General features: G+C 46.4%; 1 protein-coding gene across 3 annotated transcripts in view; it reads left to right on the forward strand.

Moving 5' to 3' along the window:
• The first annotated feature begins 6,469 nt into the window (after nucleotides 1–6,469).
• Nucleotides 6,470–18,453, forward strand: part of CDC25C (cell division cycle 25C) — a 49,469-nt gene continuing 37,485 nt past the window's right edge. Inside the window, exons 1-7 of one of the 3 annotated variants that reach the window (XM_050795128.1) lie at nucleotides 6,684–6,783; nucleotides 7,160–7,387; nucleotides 8,709–8,803; nucleotides 9,787–9,832; nucleotides 12,594–12,627; nucleotides 12,738–12,827; nucleotides 14,437–14,535. In XM_050795128.1, coding sequence (XP_050651085.1) covers nucleotides 7,194–7,387; nucleotides 8,709–8,803; nucleotides 9,787–9,832; nucleotides 12,594–12,627; nucleotides 12,738–12,827; nucleotides 14,437–14,535 — 558 coding nt within the window. In that variant the 5' untranslated portion in view covers nucleotides 6,684–6,783; nucleotides 7,160–7,193. The other 2 variants (XM_050795127.1, XM_050795126.1) reach the window with 2 other exon arrangements.

The following is an 18,453-nucleotide window of genomic DNA, read 5'->3' on the forward strand; positions in this document are numbered from 1 at the left end:
CTCCCCCACCGGGTCCCGTGCTCTCCCCGCGGAGGCGGCCTGCGAGGCCCGGCCGCGCGGGCGGTCGGGCTGGGGGAGGGGAAAGAGGAAAGGAGGGAGGGACAGTTGAGGTGCCCGCCCCGAGGCCCCAGCGCCACCTGCCCTCCGCCACCTACCGCAGCTCCTCCAGCTCCCAGGGCCGCGGCCGGAGCAGCTCTGAGCGCTCCGTTCGCCCCACGGTGTCCTTAAAAAGCGCTGGCGCGAACCAACGAGTCCCTGAGGAGAGTAGTGGGACAGCTCCGGCTCGCAGAATCCCCCCGAGCCACCCACGGAGAGGGCAGCTTCGTGTCGTGTCTCTCTCAAAGTCTCTCTCGGACAGCGCTGTCGGGAACGAGCCTGGCGCTTTGATTTAGGGATGGGGGTGGTTTCCTCACTAACGAGTCACCCCCTCCAAAATATCGCAGAAAGTGGACGGTCCCAGTTGGAGGTACATCTTGAAACCCGCGGGGGAGGCCATGTCGGGAGAAGGTAAACAAAGGCATCGCCCCTGCCCTCCCTCCCTCCGTCGGCCCAACTGCAGCCTCCCACTCGGTTCGGCCCGCGTCATGCAATTAGCCACAGTGCCCCTCACCTGCTCGGCTGCCCCGCCCTCCACGACCACCTCTTCGAAGGAAGCCCCCTTCCCCCAGCAAAGGACCCGTCCGCGGCGTGAAGGCTGCTGGGAAGTGTGGTCCAAGCGCCGATTAAGGCCTGCTCGGAGTCCCAGGAGCCGCTCTTGCAGCTGCCGGATCGGCCTGAACCTTAAAAACCCAGAACTTATAATGGTTGCGGGGACGTTTCCACTTGGTTCTGTAATTTGCACTCACCCAGAACACTTTGTAAAGCTCAGGATAGCCCAGGGCTGTTCACTCCCTCTCCTCTCTCTCCGCCCCCCCTCAGCAGGATGAGGTAATGGGATTGTGATTATGACATCATAGGCGGTTCAGTTGCTTGCGTTTGTTGGGGGAGGTGCGGGGAGGTGGGGAGAAGTACGGTGGTTACACTTTCCTTAAACAGAAAGGGAAGGAGGAAACAGCCAGATGGGGAAAAGATGTTGACGGTGCTATATTTCCACTTCAGGAAGACGAAACCACCTTTTATTAAGTCTCCACCACTACCACCACCTCCCACATGAGCCAAAGTTTAAGTCTTTTTTAAAGACACGAATGTAGACGTTAGTGTGTGAAGAGGTTGGGTTGATGGTTTCTGGCTCTTATGTAAATTCGAGTCTCAGCTAGCATCACAGATGGTTTAGGGAGTCAAGCAAAAAAGTGGATAAAGGAGAGGCTTTAAACTGCGTTCGTGTTGTGATTTCTTTGTAATACAAAGTTTTCTATTTCTTTTTTTTAATTGATTGGAAAGTAGCAGTATGCAAGTAATCTTCACTATTACACTTAGCAGCAAGTTCTCTGAAAGACGTCTGTTTTCTGTAAATATTTTGTGCCTTACTCAAGACTGGGACAGGTAAATAGCTGTGATCAGCTGGAAAGTAGAGCCAGTGGCAGGGATCTTCCTCACTGAGCCAGGGAGGGGGGGAGGCAGGAGTCACCAAGTCTGCAAACTGAAAAAGAAAAGTGAGGTACAGTACTAACTGAGAAAATAGGGGTGGAGAGATTTACCTTGCACTGCCTATTTCCCCTTGGCAAAAGGAGCAGAGTCAGGGGCCATGAAGTATGGGACACATGGTTTCCAAGAATTGCTCTTATGTGCCAGACACCATGCTTTTTTTTTTTTTTTTAGAAACGGGGTTTTGCTGTTGCTCAGGGGTTTTGCTGTTGCTCAGGCTGGAGTGCAGTGAGCGATCATAGCTCACTGCAGCCTTGAACTTCTGGGCTCAAGCAATCCTTCCCATCTCAGTCTCCTGAGTAGCTAGAACTACAGGAGTGTGCCACCGTGTCCAGCATATTTATTTCTATTTTTGTAGAGAGAGGCGTCTTGCTATGTTGCCCAGGGTAGTCTCAAACGCCTGGCCTCAGTCTTCCCACCTTGGCCTCACAAAGTGCTGGGATTGGCATGGTGTCTCACACCTGTAATCCTAGCACTTTGGGAGGCTGAGGCAGGCGGATCACCTGAGGTCAGGTGTTCGAGACCAGCCTGGCCAACGTGGTGAAACCCCATCTCTACTAAAAAATACAAAAATTAGCTGGGCATTGTGGTGCCCACCTGTAATCCCAGCTACTCAGGAGGCTGAGGCAGGAGAATCACTTGAACCAGGGAGGCAGAGATTGCAGTGAGCCGAGATTGTGCCACTGCACCCCAGCCTGGGCAACAGAATGAGACTCTATCTCAAAAACAAACAAACAAAAAACAAAGTGCTGGGATTCCAGGTGTGAACCACCACACTTGGACTACATACTTTGATATATATTCTCATTTTTTCTTACAATCATCAAATGAAACAAAACCTTCTCTTTGACAAATGAAACAGCCCAAGAGGTTAAGTGACTGCCCACATGGTAGGCAAAGGTACTATCAAAAAGCAGTCTAAAAGCCCTTGCTTTTCACCACTAAGCTGTTCCCCTTTTTATTATTAACCAAGCTTACTAGTTAAATGGTTGAGTTAAAAGTAGGCATTGGCTCATTTGCAAAACATTGAAAGAAACTGAGACCCAAAACAAAACAAAAACAACAACAAAAAAAAACCCTGCAAGTCAAGTTTCAGGCCTCATTTCAAAGGAAGGTTACATCCCCTTTCATCATCTATGAAATCATCTATGTTGCCTCCCAGTGCAGCCTAACAGTCCTACCCATAATTAAATCTCCTTATTCTACTTTTAGTTCCCAAGGATTTTTTTACTCATGTCCTGCTCTTTTTCCCTGCTGCCCCCTTTTTATTCTTTTGTTCTTGAGCCACTGCTTTGAACCGCATCTTAATTGTGCCCTCATGGGCCAAACCCCATCTGTAACCCTGCTTCAGTGGGTTTCAGTAAAGGATACTCTCGGCCGGGCGCGGTGGCTCAAGCCTGTAATCCCAGCACTTTGGGAGGCCGAGACGGGCGGATCACGAGGTCACAAGATCAAGACCATCCTAGCTAACATGGTGAAACCCCGTCTCTACTAAAAAAATACAAAAAACTAGCCGGGCGAGGTGGCGGGCGCCTGTAGTCCCAGCTACTCCGGAGGCTGAGGCAGGAGAATGGCGTGAACCCGGGAGGCGGAGCTTGCAGTGAGCTGAGATCCGGCCACTGCACTCCAGCCTGGGTGCCAGAGCGAGACTCCGTCTCAAAAAAAAAAAAAAAAAAAAAAAAAAAAGGATACTCTCCATCCATATTCTGAAGGTTCCAGGGCCTGGAGCCAGTGATTCAGGAGGTCATCCAAAGGAGTGGAATCCATTGGCTCTAAGAGACTCTCCATTCCCTGCCTAGGAAGGAACAGCCAAGTGGGAGGAACATACACTCGATTCAGACCTTCCCTTTTCACCCAGTGAAAGCTAAACCTCTGCAAAGTGGGGAGAAGTAGGGCTAAGCCTACCAGTCATAAAAAGAACCAGGAATAGAAAACACATCCCTCAGCCCTTCTGCCCTGCGGAGGCTGGCAGGGAGGGTCCCAGGAATGTAGGGCTCTTCTCCACTGCCTGATCTGGGCATCCCAGGAGTGATGGCTGAACCTCCCGTTCTTGTTTGGTGTTTCAGGGTGAAGCCCAGGCTGCCGCAGTGCCCTGGCCACAACAAGTATGGGTCAGACTGAGGTCAAGGTGAAGGAACACAGCTCACTGCTTATCACAGTGAATCAGGAGCCTAGATAGGGATTCCCCAAGGATGACATAGGATCAATGCCCTCAATCCAACAGAAAAAGTAAATCTTCAAATCAGATTAAACACCAAACTTCCCACCTCCCTAATATTCTTTCTTCTGGGAAGGATAACTTAGATATATTCCAACACCCTCAGAAATCAAGATATAAAAGACAATATTTGACTTCCCTTTAAAATAATTCTACCATTTCACAGTTTGTATGCATGCATGTAAACTTACATGTAATTAGCTAAGTATGTTGCAATTAGCTAAGCCAGCTGGAATCATGAGGAGATAGTAAAAATGTTTGGTAGGAAAACAATTTCATTAGGAAAAGTAGAGCTTTTAAGAGTTTTGTTGGCCAGGCATGGTGGCTTACGCCTATAACCCCAGCACTCTGGGAGGCCGAGGCGGGTGGATTACCTGAGGTCAGGAGTTTGAGACGAGCCTGGCCAACATGGTGAAACCCCGTCTCAACTAAAAATACAAAAATCAGCTGGGCGTGGTGGTGGGCACCTGTAGTCCCAGCTATTTGGGAGGCTGAGGCAGGAGAATCGCTTGAACCCGGGAGGCAGAGGTTGCAGTGGGCCAAGACCGCGCCACTGTACTCCAGCCTGGGAGAGAGTGAGACTCTGTCTCAAAAACAAAAACAAAAACAACCCCCCCCCCAAAAAAAAAAACACTCTTAAGGACTAGGTATATAACTTCTATTTGAGAAAAGTCTCAGAAACTTATTTTTGGGCTAGATTTTTACAGAATTTGTTTTAGGAATGCTGCAACTTTGTCAGAGTGCTCAGATTCTCGTATATTTCTATCACCTGACATTGAACTAAAGCTACTTGGTTGACATCTTTGTTGTGACCACCCACAACTGCACTTACTTGAGGACCTGGTGCAGAAAGCACTGGTAGCCAGGTGTGCACTTGCCATAATCTATCTGCTTTTGCCACTACTGGAGAATAACTTTGTCTGTCTCTACTTCCCACCTGCAGGGAAGTATACAGTTTCCCACAAAGTGTGATTATACTGTAGTCGTCAAAGCAGATAACAACTCATCCCACACTCCCTTAATCCCCAGCCTGATTTTCAAACTCACCTGGCATAGCAAGGCTCTGTGCTAACTCCCACACTCACTGTCTGTATCCTAGAGGACCAAGACTCCTCACACATCTCCTTTCTGGGGAAGCAGTTTCTACAGATGCAAAGGGTATTAGGATAAAAACCAGCTGGCTACACTGTGCCTCTCAGCCACTACCACCACCAAAATCCTGACATCAGACACAAGTTGCATTTTGACTTTTGTTTCTCAAAGCTTGATCTGTAAGCTGTCTGCATGGGTAGCACCTGGGGGCCTTGATAATGACCCCACTTTAGACCTACTGAATTATCGTTTCTGGAGCCTGCATGTTAAAGAGCTTCCAAGGTTATTTTGAACATTTTTATTATGGAAATTTTCAAATATACACTGAAGTAAGGAGTATGGGGTAATACCTTACCGCTCAAAGTATGTTCCTATGACCAGCTACCTCACCATCAGCTGGGGGCTTGTTAGACGGGCAGAATCTCCGGCCGCAACCACAACCCAGACCTCCCAAATCAGAATCTGCATTTAACAGGTCCTCAGGTGGTTAGTGTGCAAATTAAACGTTGAGATGCACAGATATGATGGACCTTCCTGCCCCCTATCACTCAACACTCAGGGTCAATCTTGTATCATCAATACCCTCCCCCAGCACAGGATTATTTAAAAGCAAATCCCTAACATTAGGAATGTCTTTTTGTTTCACTCTAATGCCCAGGCTGGAGTGCAGTGGCGCAACCATCGTCTCCCGGGTTCCAGCAATTAATCATGCCTCAGCCTCCCAAGTAGCTGGGATTACAGGTGTGTGCCACCACACCCAGCTAATTTTTGTATTTTTAGTAGAGACGGGGGTTTCATCATGTTGGCCAGGCTGTTTTTGAACCCCTGACCTCATGTAATCCGCCCACCTCGGCCTCCCAAAGTGCTGGGATTACGGGCGTGAGCCACCGCGCCCGGCCAGTAATTTCTAAATATCACCTCGTCAATGTTCAAATTTCCATGAATAACCAATCTTTGAGGTCCTCTGGATTGTGATAAGGATTATACCAAGATAATTTAATTCCTCCACTTTCCCTGCAATGGAATTTCTTTTTACCCACGTAAACTAGCGTCTCTGAGATGCTGCACACTAAAAGAAACGCCAAACAAAGAAAGCTCTTGGAAGGGGCTAATGCCTCTCAGCATAAACACACACACCTGTCTCCCCCCAATACCTGCCACACCAGCAGCAAACGCTCCATGTCCCGTGGAAGGCCAGCAAAACTCAGAAGAAAACGTCCGCGAAAACGGCACGAGAAAGAAGCAAGGAAAATGAAACGCTTACAACACCCTCCACCCAAAAGAATCTCTCCTAGTATTATCCTAGCGAATGGTCATCACTAGTAAGGTGCGATTTAAATCTCCCGGGGTTCGTGGGGCCGAGGGAAAGAAGAAAACAGAAGGGGTGTGGCGATTGGTGAGAGGGAGAGCCAATGATGCGGCAGGCTCCCCGTGAGGCGGAGCTTACCCCGCAGCCTGCCTAACGCTGGTGGGCCAATCACTATCCTGCTCTGGCTATGGGGCGGGGCAAGTCTTACCACTTCCAGAGCAAGCACACGCCGGGTAATGTGCCAGCCCAACGATAGGCCGTGAGGGTCTGGGCGCGCGCACGGAGATTGGCTGACGCAGCTTAGAGGCGAGCGGGGATAGGTTACTGGGCGGGCGGAAGGTTTGAATGGTCAACGCTTGCGGCTGTTGATATTCTTGCTCGCAGGCCATAACTTTGGCCTCCTGCGCGGGGAAGACGCTGAGTCCGACGTTGGCCTACCCAGTCGGGAGGCAGAGTTGCAGTCTGGTTAACTGCCTCCTTTCCCCCAGATTTTCTTTCATTCTGCTCGAGTCTTCGCCTGTGTCCGATCCCTATCCACTTTCCCTCCTCTTGTAGGCAAGCCTCAGACTCCAGGCTTGAGGTAAGTCCGCAGCCGTCTCCGCCACGGAATCACGGAGACCCCATTGTCCTCTTAGGGTCCAGTCGGCCCACACAAACAGAGATTGGGAGGGCCGAATGGGCACTGTCGCGAGTTACGACCTGGGTTCTTTCTGGTCAGGAGTCTCGAGCTGTGTGGCGTGGAACAAGTCAAAATCCTCTCTTCATTCCATCTTTAAGGTCCTAAGGTTGCCTCTCGTCGGTGAATTCAGGTTCTAACCTGGAGCCAGGCTGTGAATCACCCTTCGGGAATGCCCCTCTTCCAATGCTGATCCGCCTGCCTGGAAAGGGTGGAGGAGTTTGGGAAAGCTGAGGGAACTGTGAGGTACCGATAGAGATGACGTTTTCCTCCTAGCTAGGTTTTGTTTTTCTCCTGGTGAGAATTCGAAGACCATGTCTACGGAACTCTTCTCATCCACAAGAGAGGAAGGAAGCTCTGGCTCAGGACCCAGTTTTAGGTCTAATCAAAGGAAAATGTTAAACCTGCTCCTGGAGAGAGACACTTCCTTTACTGTCTGTCCAGATGTCCCTAGCACTCCAGTGGGCAAATTTATTGGTGATTCTACAAACCTAAGCATTTTGTCTGGGTAAATATACTTTTATTTTTACACTTTGTTGCCTTTGCTATTTCCAAACAGTTGGGTTTGTTTGTTGGTTTGTTTTCAGTTATCCTGGCTCAAAGGTCAGGGTTTAAGTCTCAGCTCTGCCCTTGACTGTGTAACCCTTTTGAGTTCTTTTCTGTGACAAGAAATTATAATATCAGCCAGGCGAGTTGGCTCATACCTGTAATCTCCACACTTTGGGAGGCTAAGGAGGGCGGATCGCCTGAGTCCAGGAGTTCAAGACCAGCCTGGGCAACATGGCAAGACCCCGTCTCTACAAGAAATATTAAAAATTAGCTGAGCGTGGTGATGCCTATAGTCCCAGCTACTCAGGAGGCTGAGGTGGGAGGATTGCTTGAGCCCAGGAGCTGGAGGCTGCAGTTAGCCAAGATCGCCTCACTACACTTCAGCTTGGGAAACAGAGTGAGACTCTATCTCAAAAAGAAAAGACAAGAAAGAAATAATAATCTCTTCCTATCTTACTAGGATCTTGTGAGAATCAAATGATGTGATATCTGGCAAAAGTCTTTGAAAACTGCTGCATTATGAGTCGGTCACTTTATTAGTATTAATATTAACGTTATTGCAGTTGTACTTTGAATTCTGATCATACCATGTCTCAACTAGCAAACGAAGAGAAGTAGTACCTGAGAAAAACTAGGGACTCCGGGGAGAAATCAAGCCTGTGTTCATGGTGCTCAGGACAGGGAATGTGGAGTCAAGATCCTCCTTGGCCAATAAACTCTGGGCCTCAAAAAAAAAAAATTATCTGTTTCAATATGTTGGTAAGGAGAAAATGAGGTACAGATTATGGTAGTGGGAGACTTCTCTCAGCCCAGTCTGAGATATTTCCAAAAAGCAATTAGATTTATTTGGACACTGTTCAGATAATCTGATAGTCATTAAGGGGTGTTTCAGATGAAGAGGATTGGCTGGGCGCTGTGGCTCACACCTGTAATCCCAGCACTTTGGGAGGCCGAGGTGGGCGGATCACCTGAGGTTAGGAGTTCAAGACCAGCCTGGCTGACATGGTGAAGCCCCATCTCTACTACAAATAGCTGGGCGTGGTGGCAGGCACCTGTGATCCCAGCTATTTGGGAGGCTGAGGCAGGAGAATCGCTTGAACCCGGGAGGCGGAGGTTACAGTGAGCCAAGATCGTGCCACTGTACTCGAGCCGGGGAGACAGAGCAAGACTCTATTGCAAAAAAAAAAAAAAAAAAAAAAAAGAAGAGGATGACATGATCTTTGACTTTTAAGGATATAACAATCTAATGGAAATTTCGATGTACCATTATGTCTCAACAGAGGAACCCCAAAACGTTGCCTCGATCTTTCGAATCTTAGCAGTGGGGAGATAACTGCCACTCAGCTTACCACTTCTGCAGACCTTGATGAAACTGGTAGGGAGAAGGGATATAAAGGCCTTGAAGGGAAGAATAACTTTTAAGGGAGAAAACAGGGAAGTAGGATAGAGACAGAAGGTGGTGAATGTATAAAAAGAGTCTGCCTAGAGAGATGGCATTTTGTGGGTAACTAGAGAATTTTTGAGAATGATTAAGCCAATGGGAAGAGAAAGATAATAACACTAATAGGAGCTACTTTGCATTTGAAAATGTTAGACAAGTAGGAACATATTTTGTTGACTGATTAACGGTGGGAATGAAAGTATAGTCATTAGGATATGAGAAGTTTTGTGCCTTAGTCTAATCTCAGCAGAGGCAAAGAAACCAGCGTAAAGAAATATGTTGGCCAGGTGCAGTGGCTCATGTCTGTAATCCTGGCACTTTGGGAGGCCAACATGGTGAAACCCCATCTCTACTAAAAATACAAAAATTAGCTGGCGTGGTGGCGCGTGCCTGTAGTCCCAGCCATTCGGGAGGCTGAGGCAGGAGAATCGGTTGAACTCGGGAGGCGGAGCTTGCAGTGAGCTGAGATAGCACCAATGCACTCCTGCCTGGCGACAGAGCGAGACTGCGTCTCAAAGAAAAAGAAATACATTGTCATTTAATTCTTATATGTTTTATATAAAATATTCCAAAAGGAATGTTTCATAAGTTAACCCTCCAGAATTCTAATTTCAGATTTTCTGAGTGATAACCTTTCTTTTCTACTCAAAAAAAAAAAAAAAAAAAAAAAAAAAAACTCCGTAGGTAGCAAAGTACAGTGTTTCCCAGCACTACTTCTTTTAGTGACACATAAAACCTTAAGTTTCTGTGAAATTGTACCTTGTACTATGAAATGGGTATCAATCGAGAGGCTTTGTATTCAAAAGCTCAGTCCTTGAAATTAATATGGCTTACTGGTAATGAAGAAAATCTGAAGGAAAAACAGGATGCATGGACAAAAATAACTCCTTTTACTGATTTTTTATATTTGATTGCAGGTCACCTGGATTCTTCAGGACTTCAGGAAGTGCATTTAGCTGGGATGTAAGTTCTGTTGCTAAATGAACCCCATGCAAAAGCTTTTTAGCACTGATCATAGAGATTTTATCCTGTGCGGACTCTGCAGAGTGCAAAACCTTTCATATTGGGTATAAGTGGGCTTTGAGGCCTAGTTCCTTACCTTGAACAGTTTCTAAGGTTTCCAGATCTAAATAGTGTTGTGAAAATGAAGGCTATTCATTTTAACTGTCATAATCAGAAGTATCTATAAGGAAATGAAGGAAAATGGTATACTACACTTATATAGGCTTTTATTTGAATGTGAAAAGTGCTGTATCTTAGTAATTCAAAGTACAGAGTGGCCAGGCACGGTGGCTTACATCTGTAGTAATCCCAGCACTTTGGTAGGCCAAGGCAGGCGGATCAGATGAGGTCAGGAGTTCAAGACCAGCCTGCCCATCATGCAGAAACACCGTCTCTATTAAAAATACAAAAATTAGCCGGGTGGGGTGGCACATGCCTGTAATCGCAGCTACTTGGGAGGTTGAGGTAGGAGAATTGCTTGCGCCCGGGAGGCGGAGGTTGCAGTGAGCGGAGACCACACCACTGCCCTCCAGCCTGGGCGACAGAGCGAGACTGCGTGTTGAAAAGAAAAAAGAAAGTACAGAGTGTAGGCTCTGGAATCAGTGTCTGGATTCCTGGCTTACTACTTCATTCACCAGTTGTGACTCTGCTTTAGACCTTAATTTTTTTAATTTGTAACATGGAGACAATAATAGCACTTGTCATAAAGTAGCTATTGTAAGGATTAAATAAACTGTGTATCTAACACATACCAAGCATTTTATTTATGTATTTATTTTTATTTTTGAGATGGAGTCTGGCTCTGTTGCCAAGGATTGAGTGCAGTGGCGCCATCTTGACTCACTGCAACCTCTGCCTCCCTGGGTTCAAGCGATTTAAGCGATTCTCCTGCCTCAGCTTCCTGAGTAGCTGGGATTACAGGCATCCACCACCATGCCTGGCTAATGTTTGTATTTTTAGTAGAGATGAGGCTTCACCATGTTGGCCAGGCTGCTCTTGAACTCCTGACCTCAAGTGATCAGCAACCCCCTCGGCCTCCCAAAGTGCTGGGATTACAGATGGGAGTCACCTGGCCCGGCCTGAATTGCTTTAAATGCTCTAACCCAGATAGATAATGAAATCCACAGAGGGAGGATAGAAATTTATATATAGATATGTTTTTTGTTTGTTTGTTTTGTTTTGTTTTTGGAGATGGAGTCTCACTCTGTTGCCAGAATGGAGTGCAGTGGCCTGATCTCAGCTCACTGCAACCTCCGCTGCCCAGGTTCAAGCGATTCTCTCACTTCAGCCTCCCGAGTAGCTGGGACTACAAGCACACGCCACGATGCCCAGCTAATTTTTGTATTTTTATTTTTTTTTTATTTATTTTTATTTTTTTTTGAGACAGAGTCTCACTCTGCCGCCCAGGCTGGAGTGCAGTGGCGTGATCTTGGCTCACTGCAAGCTCCGCCTCCCGGGTTCATGCCATTCTCCTGCCTCAGCCTCCTGAGTAGCTGGGACTACAGGCGCCCGCCACCTCGCCCGGCTAGTTTTTTTGTATTTTTTAGTAGAGACGGGGTTTCACCGTGTCAGCCAGGATGGTCTCGATCTCCTGACCTCGTGATCCGCCCGTCTCGGCCTCCCAAAGTGCTGGGATTACAGGCTTGAGCCACCGTGCCCGGCCAATTTTTGTATTTTTAATAGAGACGGGGTTTCACCATGTTGGTCAGGATTGTCTCGATCTCTTGACCTCGTAGATCTGCCCGCCTCGGCCTCCCAAAGTGCTGGGATTACAAGCATGAGCCCCCACGCCGGGCTTTTTTTTTTTTTTTTCTTCCAGACGGAGTTTTGCTCTTGTTGCCCAGGCTTGAGTGCAGTGGCGCGATCTCGGTTCACCACAACCTCCCGCTCCCGGATTCAAGAGATTCTCCTGCCTCAGGCTCCCGAGTAGCTGAGATTACAGGTATGTGCCACCACGCCCAGCTAATTTTGTATTTTCAGTAGAGAGACGAGTTTCTCTGTGTTGGTCAGGCTGGTCGCGAACTCCCAACCTCAGGTGATCCGCCCGCCTCAGCCTCCCAAAGTGCTGGGATTACAGGCGTGAGCCACCCCGCCCGGCCAGAAATTAAATTTTTTAAAAAAATTAGCCCTGGCCGGCACGGTGGCTCACGCCTGTAATCCCAGCACTTTGGGAGGCTGAGGCGGGCGGATCACAAGGTCAGGAGATTGAGACCATCCTGGCTAACATGGTGAAACCCCGTCTCTACTAAAAATACAAAAAATTAGCTGGGCGTGGTGGCGGGCGCCTGTAGTCCCAGCTACTCAGGAGGCTGAGGCAGGAGAATGGCGTGAACCTGGGAGGCGGCGCTTGCAGTGAGCCGAGATCCTGCCACTGCACTCCAGCCTGGGTGACAGAACCAGACTGTCTCAAAAAAAAAAAAAAAATTAGCCCCAATACACTGTGCTGGAAAATTAGTAAATTGTATAAAACTCGTTCATCTTTGGTACATGTTTATTTATATGGTTATACAGGCAAAATGAGGGTCTTATCCCCAAGATATCACTTGAGTCTTCATATTTACCACAGAGAATACCCTATGTATTGTTGTTGGAAGAGACATATCAACTGGGAATAGGGCTCCTAGAATGAAATTTTAAAAATGTTGGGATGCACCAAATCCACTGAAGAATAATCAAACAGTATTTGGGGCTAACCTAACAGGCAGTTTGTTTTAATCTGCAGGAATCATCACCAGCACCTAATGAAATGTAGCCCAGTGAGTAGCCTCTCTTTTTTGGGTTTGGGTTTGCTTTTCAGGTGGGAGACAGAGGGTTTCCATTGCACCTGTGACTTGATGCGGGACGTTCTCAGCAAACTCTTTTTTAGGCACAGCTTCTCTGTAGCACTCCGAATGGTTTGGACCGTGGCCATAGAAAGAGAGATGCAATGTGTAGCTTATCTGCAAATAAAGAAAATGTGAGTGTTTAATGGAAACCTAGATATATTGGCAGTTTTATTTTTTTGAGTGAAGAAACTTGTTGTTATCATAGTGAGACGTAGAACTGTTTATACCTCGTATGCTAGACAAGCAAAACTGTATTACTATAGGGGAAAAAAATTGTTTGTTTTTGTTTTTTCTTATTAAAGTTTGGCCCTAGGACAGACACCCAGCTCCAAGTTCTCCACAGTAGGTCATCATTATTTCTCATGTTCAGTTGATCATTTTGAGGATAAAAATTATCCTTACTGTAGTGTAAGGGATTTAGGAGTTTTGTTTGTAGGGTTAACTTGCATAACTTGTTCACAGATTTTTTTTTCCACCACTTTACATGCAAGTGTAGATTTATTAATTTCTTATTTCCCCCTTAGTCTGGCTTTTAAGCCCTTATTCCGAGGAAGCCATGGTACTTTTTATCTAAACCTTAGGTCATCCTTCGTTCCAAGTTAAAACTAGCCTCTTCAGAACCACCTAATCACTAAGATAATTCTGTATCTAATCCCTTCAACTAATCCTCTTTTCTAGACATCTTTTTTTCTTCCCTGCCTCCCATCCATTTCCCCAGATCATTACCCATAAAAGATAGCTGCTGTTCTTTTCTTACATTGACTTAAGATAGACTCATGTTTTTGGCTGTTCTAATCAGTTTTTTCTTGATTTAATACTGTCCTAATCTCCATTTATAATCACTTTTTATTCATTTATTTTTGAAACTGAGTCTCGCTCTATTGCCCAGGCTGGAGTGCAGTGGCACAATCTCGGCTCATTACAACCTCTGCCTCCTAGGTTAAAGCGATTCTTGTGCCTCAACCTGCCAAATAGCTAGGACTGTAGGCACATGCCACCATGGCCCGGCTAATTTTTGTATTTTTAGTAGAGACGAGGTTTTGCCTTATTGGCCAAGCAGGTCTCCTGACCTCAAGTGATCCGCCCGCCTCGGCCTCTCAAAAGGCTGAGATTACAGGTGTGAGCCACTGCCTGGCCTATAATCACTTTTTTTTTTGTGAGAGAGAGTTGCTGTTGTACCCCAGGGTGGAGTGCAATGGTGCAATCTCGGCTCACTGCAACCTCTGCCTCCTGGGTTCAAGCGATTTTCCTGCCTCAGCCTCCTGAATAGCTGGGATTATAGGCATGTGCCACCACACCCGGCTAATTTTTGTATTTTTAGTAGTGACAGTGTGTCACCAAATTGGCCAGGCTGGCCTTGAACTCCTGACCTGTGATGATCTACCCACCTTAGCCTCCCAAAGTACTGAGGTTACAGGTGTGAGCCATCATGCCCGGCCAATAATCACTTTTTAAAATCTCACTATCCCCTCCCCAGGCAGGCTCCCTATCCCTACCCCATTCCTTTTACTTGTGACCAAAAATTAGTATCTTCCAAAGCAAATCTGCATGCCTTATATCAAATCCACATCATAATTTGCATCTTCAAATGCAAGGTTATATAGCGTCAGGATATAGGGTCAACTTTGATTACATGAAATGTGTTTTGTAAGGGTTATTCATGGCTTCATCAGATGAAATGTTTTTATCAGGGCCAGCTGACACTTCTATTCCCCAACTAATGCAGTTTTTCTTATTCAGGAAAACGGCACTTTGAAGCCCTTGGAGTGTCAGGCACCCAGGAACCTGAGGTTTCAAAAGAGACCAGGGGAATCTTATGTGTCTCCTCTTTCTCTGCTGGTAAGTCATTGAACATCATTATTAAGGATCAGTTGAAGTGTTATAGGCTATAGGATGGCAGCTGTGGATTTATGAACCTTTGAATTTTTCTAAACCGGCATCATCAAGCCAAATTTAGGTGAGAAAAAGGGGGTTGGAGAAATAAAGTTTGAGCAGGAAAAGAGAGGAACAATATGTCCTATGATCTTCTTGTTTAAGTTTAAGGAGGAAAAAATATGACTTGGGCTTTTTTTTTTTTTTTTTTTTTGTGAGATGGAGTCTTGCTCTGTTGCCCAAGCTGGAGTATAATGGCGCGATCTTGGCTCACTGCAACCTTCTGCCTCCAAGGTTCAAGTGATTCTCCTGCCTCAGCCTCCCAAGTAGCTGGGATCATAGGTGCCCACTACCGTGCCCGGCTAATTTTTGTATTTTTAGTAGAGATGGGGTTTCGCCATGTTAGCCAGGCTGGTTCCGAACTCCTGACCTCAGGTGATCCACCCACCTCAGCCTCCCAAAGTGCTGGGATTAGAGGTGTGAGCCACCGTGCCTGGCCAAGCTTCTTTTTTTCTTCTACTTTATTCTTTAAAGATTGCTTTTTTATTTTTATTTTTTTAAACACAAGGTCTTGCTATGTTGCCTACGCTAGACTCGAACTCTTGGGCTCAAGCAATCTTACCACTTTGGCCTACTGGGTAGCTAGGACTACAGGCACACGGATCTGTGCCTGGCTCTGGATGCTTTTCTCTAATAAATGGACCCTAATTTATAAAAGGACTTCCATATTGTTAGATACTTAGTGGTATCCAAATTTTCCTTTTACAAATAATGCTATAATGTAAGTTCTCAAAGTTCTCAAGCGTAAATATATTTGACTGCATTTCAGATTTTTCTCTTCAGTGCTGGATTGAAAGTGTATATATATATATATATATATACACACAATTTTTTTTTTTTTTTGAGATGAAGTCTCTGTTGCCCAGGCTGGAGTGCAGTGGTAAAATGTCGGCTCACTACAACCTCCGCCTCCCAAGTTCAGGCAATTCTCCTGCCTCAGGGTCCCGAGTAGCTGGGACTGCAGGTGTGTGCCACCATACCCAGCTAATTTTTGTATTTTTAGTAGAGATGAGGTTTCACCACGTTGGCCAAGCTGGTCTTCGAACTCCTGATGTCAAGCAGTCTGCTTGCCTTAGCCTCCCAAAGTGCTGGGATTGCAGGTGTGAGTGAGCCACTGCATCTGTCTTAGGTATAAATTTTTAATCTACTCATCTTGTCAGTGTGACATAAAGTTTTTATTTTATTTTATTTTATTTTATTTTTTAAGATTGATTCTTGCTCTGTTACAAGGCTAGAGTGCAGTGGTGTGATCTCAGCTTACTGCAATATCTGCCTCCCAGGTTCAAGTGACTCTCTTGCCTGAGCCTCCTGAGTAGCTGGGATTATAGGTACATGCCACCACATCCAGCTAATTTTTGTATTTTTAGTAGAGACAGGGTTTCACCATGTTGACCAGGATGGTCTCAATCTCCTGACCTTGTAATCCGCCTGCCTCTGCCTCCCAAAGTGCTGGGATTACAGGCGTGAGCCACCGCCCCCGACAGTATCAATATTTTTAAAGTTTCTTTCTTTCTTTCTTTTTTGTTTTCTCCTCTCCCTAGAAATAGGGATCTCACTGTGTTGCCTAGGCAAATCTCAAACTCCTGGGCTCAAGCCTTAAGGTTTTGATACTTTCTCCAATTTTTTTCTTAAAAAGTTATAAGAATTTACATTTTCATTAGCAATCCATATCTCATAGAATTAATTAATTAATTTATTTATTTTGAGACAGAGTCTCACTCTGTCGCCCAGACTGGAGTGCAGTGGCGTGATCTCAGCTCACTGCAACCTCCGCCTCCCTGGTTCAAGCAATTCTCCTGCCTCAGCCTCCCGAATAGCTGGAACTACAGGCACACGCTGCCATGCCCAGCTAATTTTTTATATTTTAGTAGAGATGGGTTTCACCATCTTGCCCAGGCTGGTCTTGAATTTCTGAGCTCAGGCAATTCACTTGCCTCAGCCTCCCAAAGTGCTAGGATTACAGGTGTGAGCCACCCCGCCCAGCCTTCTCATGGAATTTTTTTTTTTTTTTTGAGATGGAGTCTTGCTCTGTCGTCCAGGCTGGAGTGCAGTGGGACAATCTCTGCTCACTGCAACCCCCACCTCCCAGGTTCAAGTGATTCTCCTGCCTCAGCCTCCTGAGCAGCTGGGACTACAGGTGCGCGCCACCACGCCCAGCTAATTTTTGTATTTTTAGTAAAGACGGGGTTTCACCGTATTGGCCAGGCTGGTTCAAACTCCTGACCTTGTGATCTACCCACCTCGGCCTCCCAAAGTGCTGGGATTATAGGCATGAGCCACCACGCCTGGCCTTCTCATGGAATTTTTAAAAAAATTACTTTCTGCTGAGCAGTCTAGGGTGGGGGAAAATGCTAATTAGGCCAGATGTTGTGGCTCATCCCTGTAATCCCAGCACTCTGGGAGGCCGAGGCGAGAGGATTGCTTGAGTCCAGGAGTTTGAGTTCCCTAACTGGGGAACACAGCAAGACCACATCTCTACCCCACTCCCATTCTCCCCCAAAAAAGGCTGGGACTTGGTGGTGCATGCCTGTAGTCTCAGGTACTCTGGAGGCCAAGGCAGGAGGATAGCTTCAGCCCAAGAGTCTGAGGCTTCAGTGAGTTATAATTGGGAGGATTGCTTGAGCACAGGAGTCTGAGGCTGCAGTCAGCTGAGATGGAGACTCAGTCTCAAATAAATAATACACACATAGATACATACATGGTAAAATCATTTTATATTAAAAATAATTAGCAGTCCACGCATGGTGGTTCATGCCTGTAATCCCACCACTTTGGGAGGCTGAGATGGGTAGATCACCTGAGGCCAGGAGTTTGAGACCAGCCTGGCCAACATGACGAAACCCTGTCTCTACTAAAAATACAAAAATTAGCCAGGCATGGTGGCGCCTGGCTGAGAAACAAGAATGGCTTGAACCTGGGAGGTGGAGATTGCAATGAGCTGAGATCACACCACTGCACTTCAGTGCAGTGATTGGACAGGTGACAAAGAGACTGTCTCAAAAAAAAAGTAAAATAAATAAATAAATAAAATAAAAATAATTAGTAGTGGCCGGGTGCAGTGGCCCACACCTGTAATCCCAGCACTTTGGGAGGCTGAGGCAGGCTGATCACTTGAGGTCAGGAGTTCCAGACCAGCCTGGGCAACATGGTGAAACCCCAACTCTACCGAAAAAAAAAATACGAAAATTAGCTGGGGCCGGGTGCAGTGGCTCACACCTGTAATCCCAGCACTTTGGGAGGCTGAGGTGGGTGGATCACGAGGTCAGGAGATTGAGACCATCCTGGCTAACACGGTGAAACCCCGTCTCTACTAAAAATACAAAAAAATTAGCTGGGCGTGGTGGCCAGTGCCTGTAGTCCCAGCTACTCGGGAGGCTGAAGCAGGAGAATGGTGTGAACCCGGGAGGCAGAGCTTGCAGTCAGCTGAGATCGCGCCACTGCACTCCAGCCTGGGGGACAAGAGCGAGACTCCATCTCAAAAAATAAAATAATAATAATAATAATTAGTAGTGATTTCATGGGATTATTATCCATGCGTATTTTCTCTAGTGTCTTTTGTGCACTTATAATACTGGGGTCTTAACTTACCCAGGCATTCACTTGCCTTTCGTAGACCATGGACTCCAGAGATTTGGATTCTTATTTCTAATCTCAACCCTGAGGGAAAGCTATTTTAACATATTCTTTCCTACGAAGATAAAGCTGATCTTTTTTTTTTTTTTTTTTTTTTTTTTTGAGACACAGTCTTGCTCTGTCACCAGGCTGGAGTGCAGTGGTGCGATCTCAGCTCACTGCAACCTCCGCCTTCTGGGTTCAAGCAATTCC

The sequence above is a fragment of the Macaca thibetana genome, chromosome 6 (genome assembly GCF_024542745.1).
Source record: "Macaca thibetana thibetana isolate TM-01 chromosome 6, ASM2454274v1, whole genome shotgun sequence".
NCBI classification, from domain to species: domain Eukaryota; kingdom Metazoa; phylum Chordata; class Mammalia; order Primates; family Cercopithecidae; genus Macaca; species Macaca thibetana.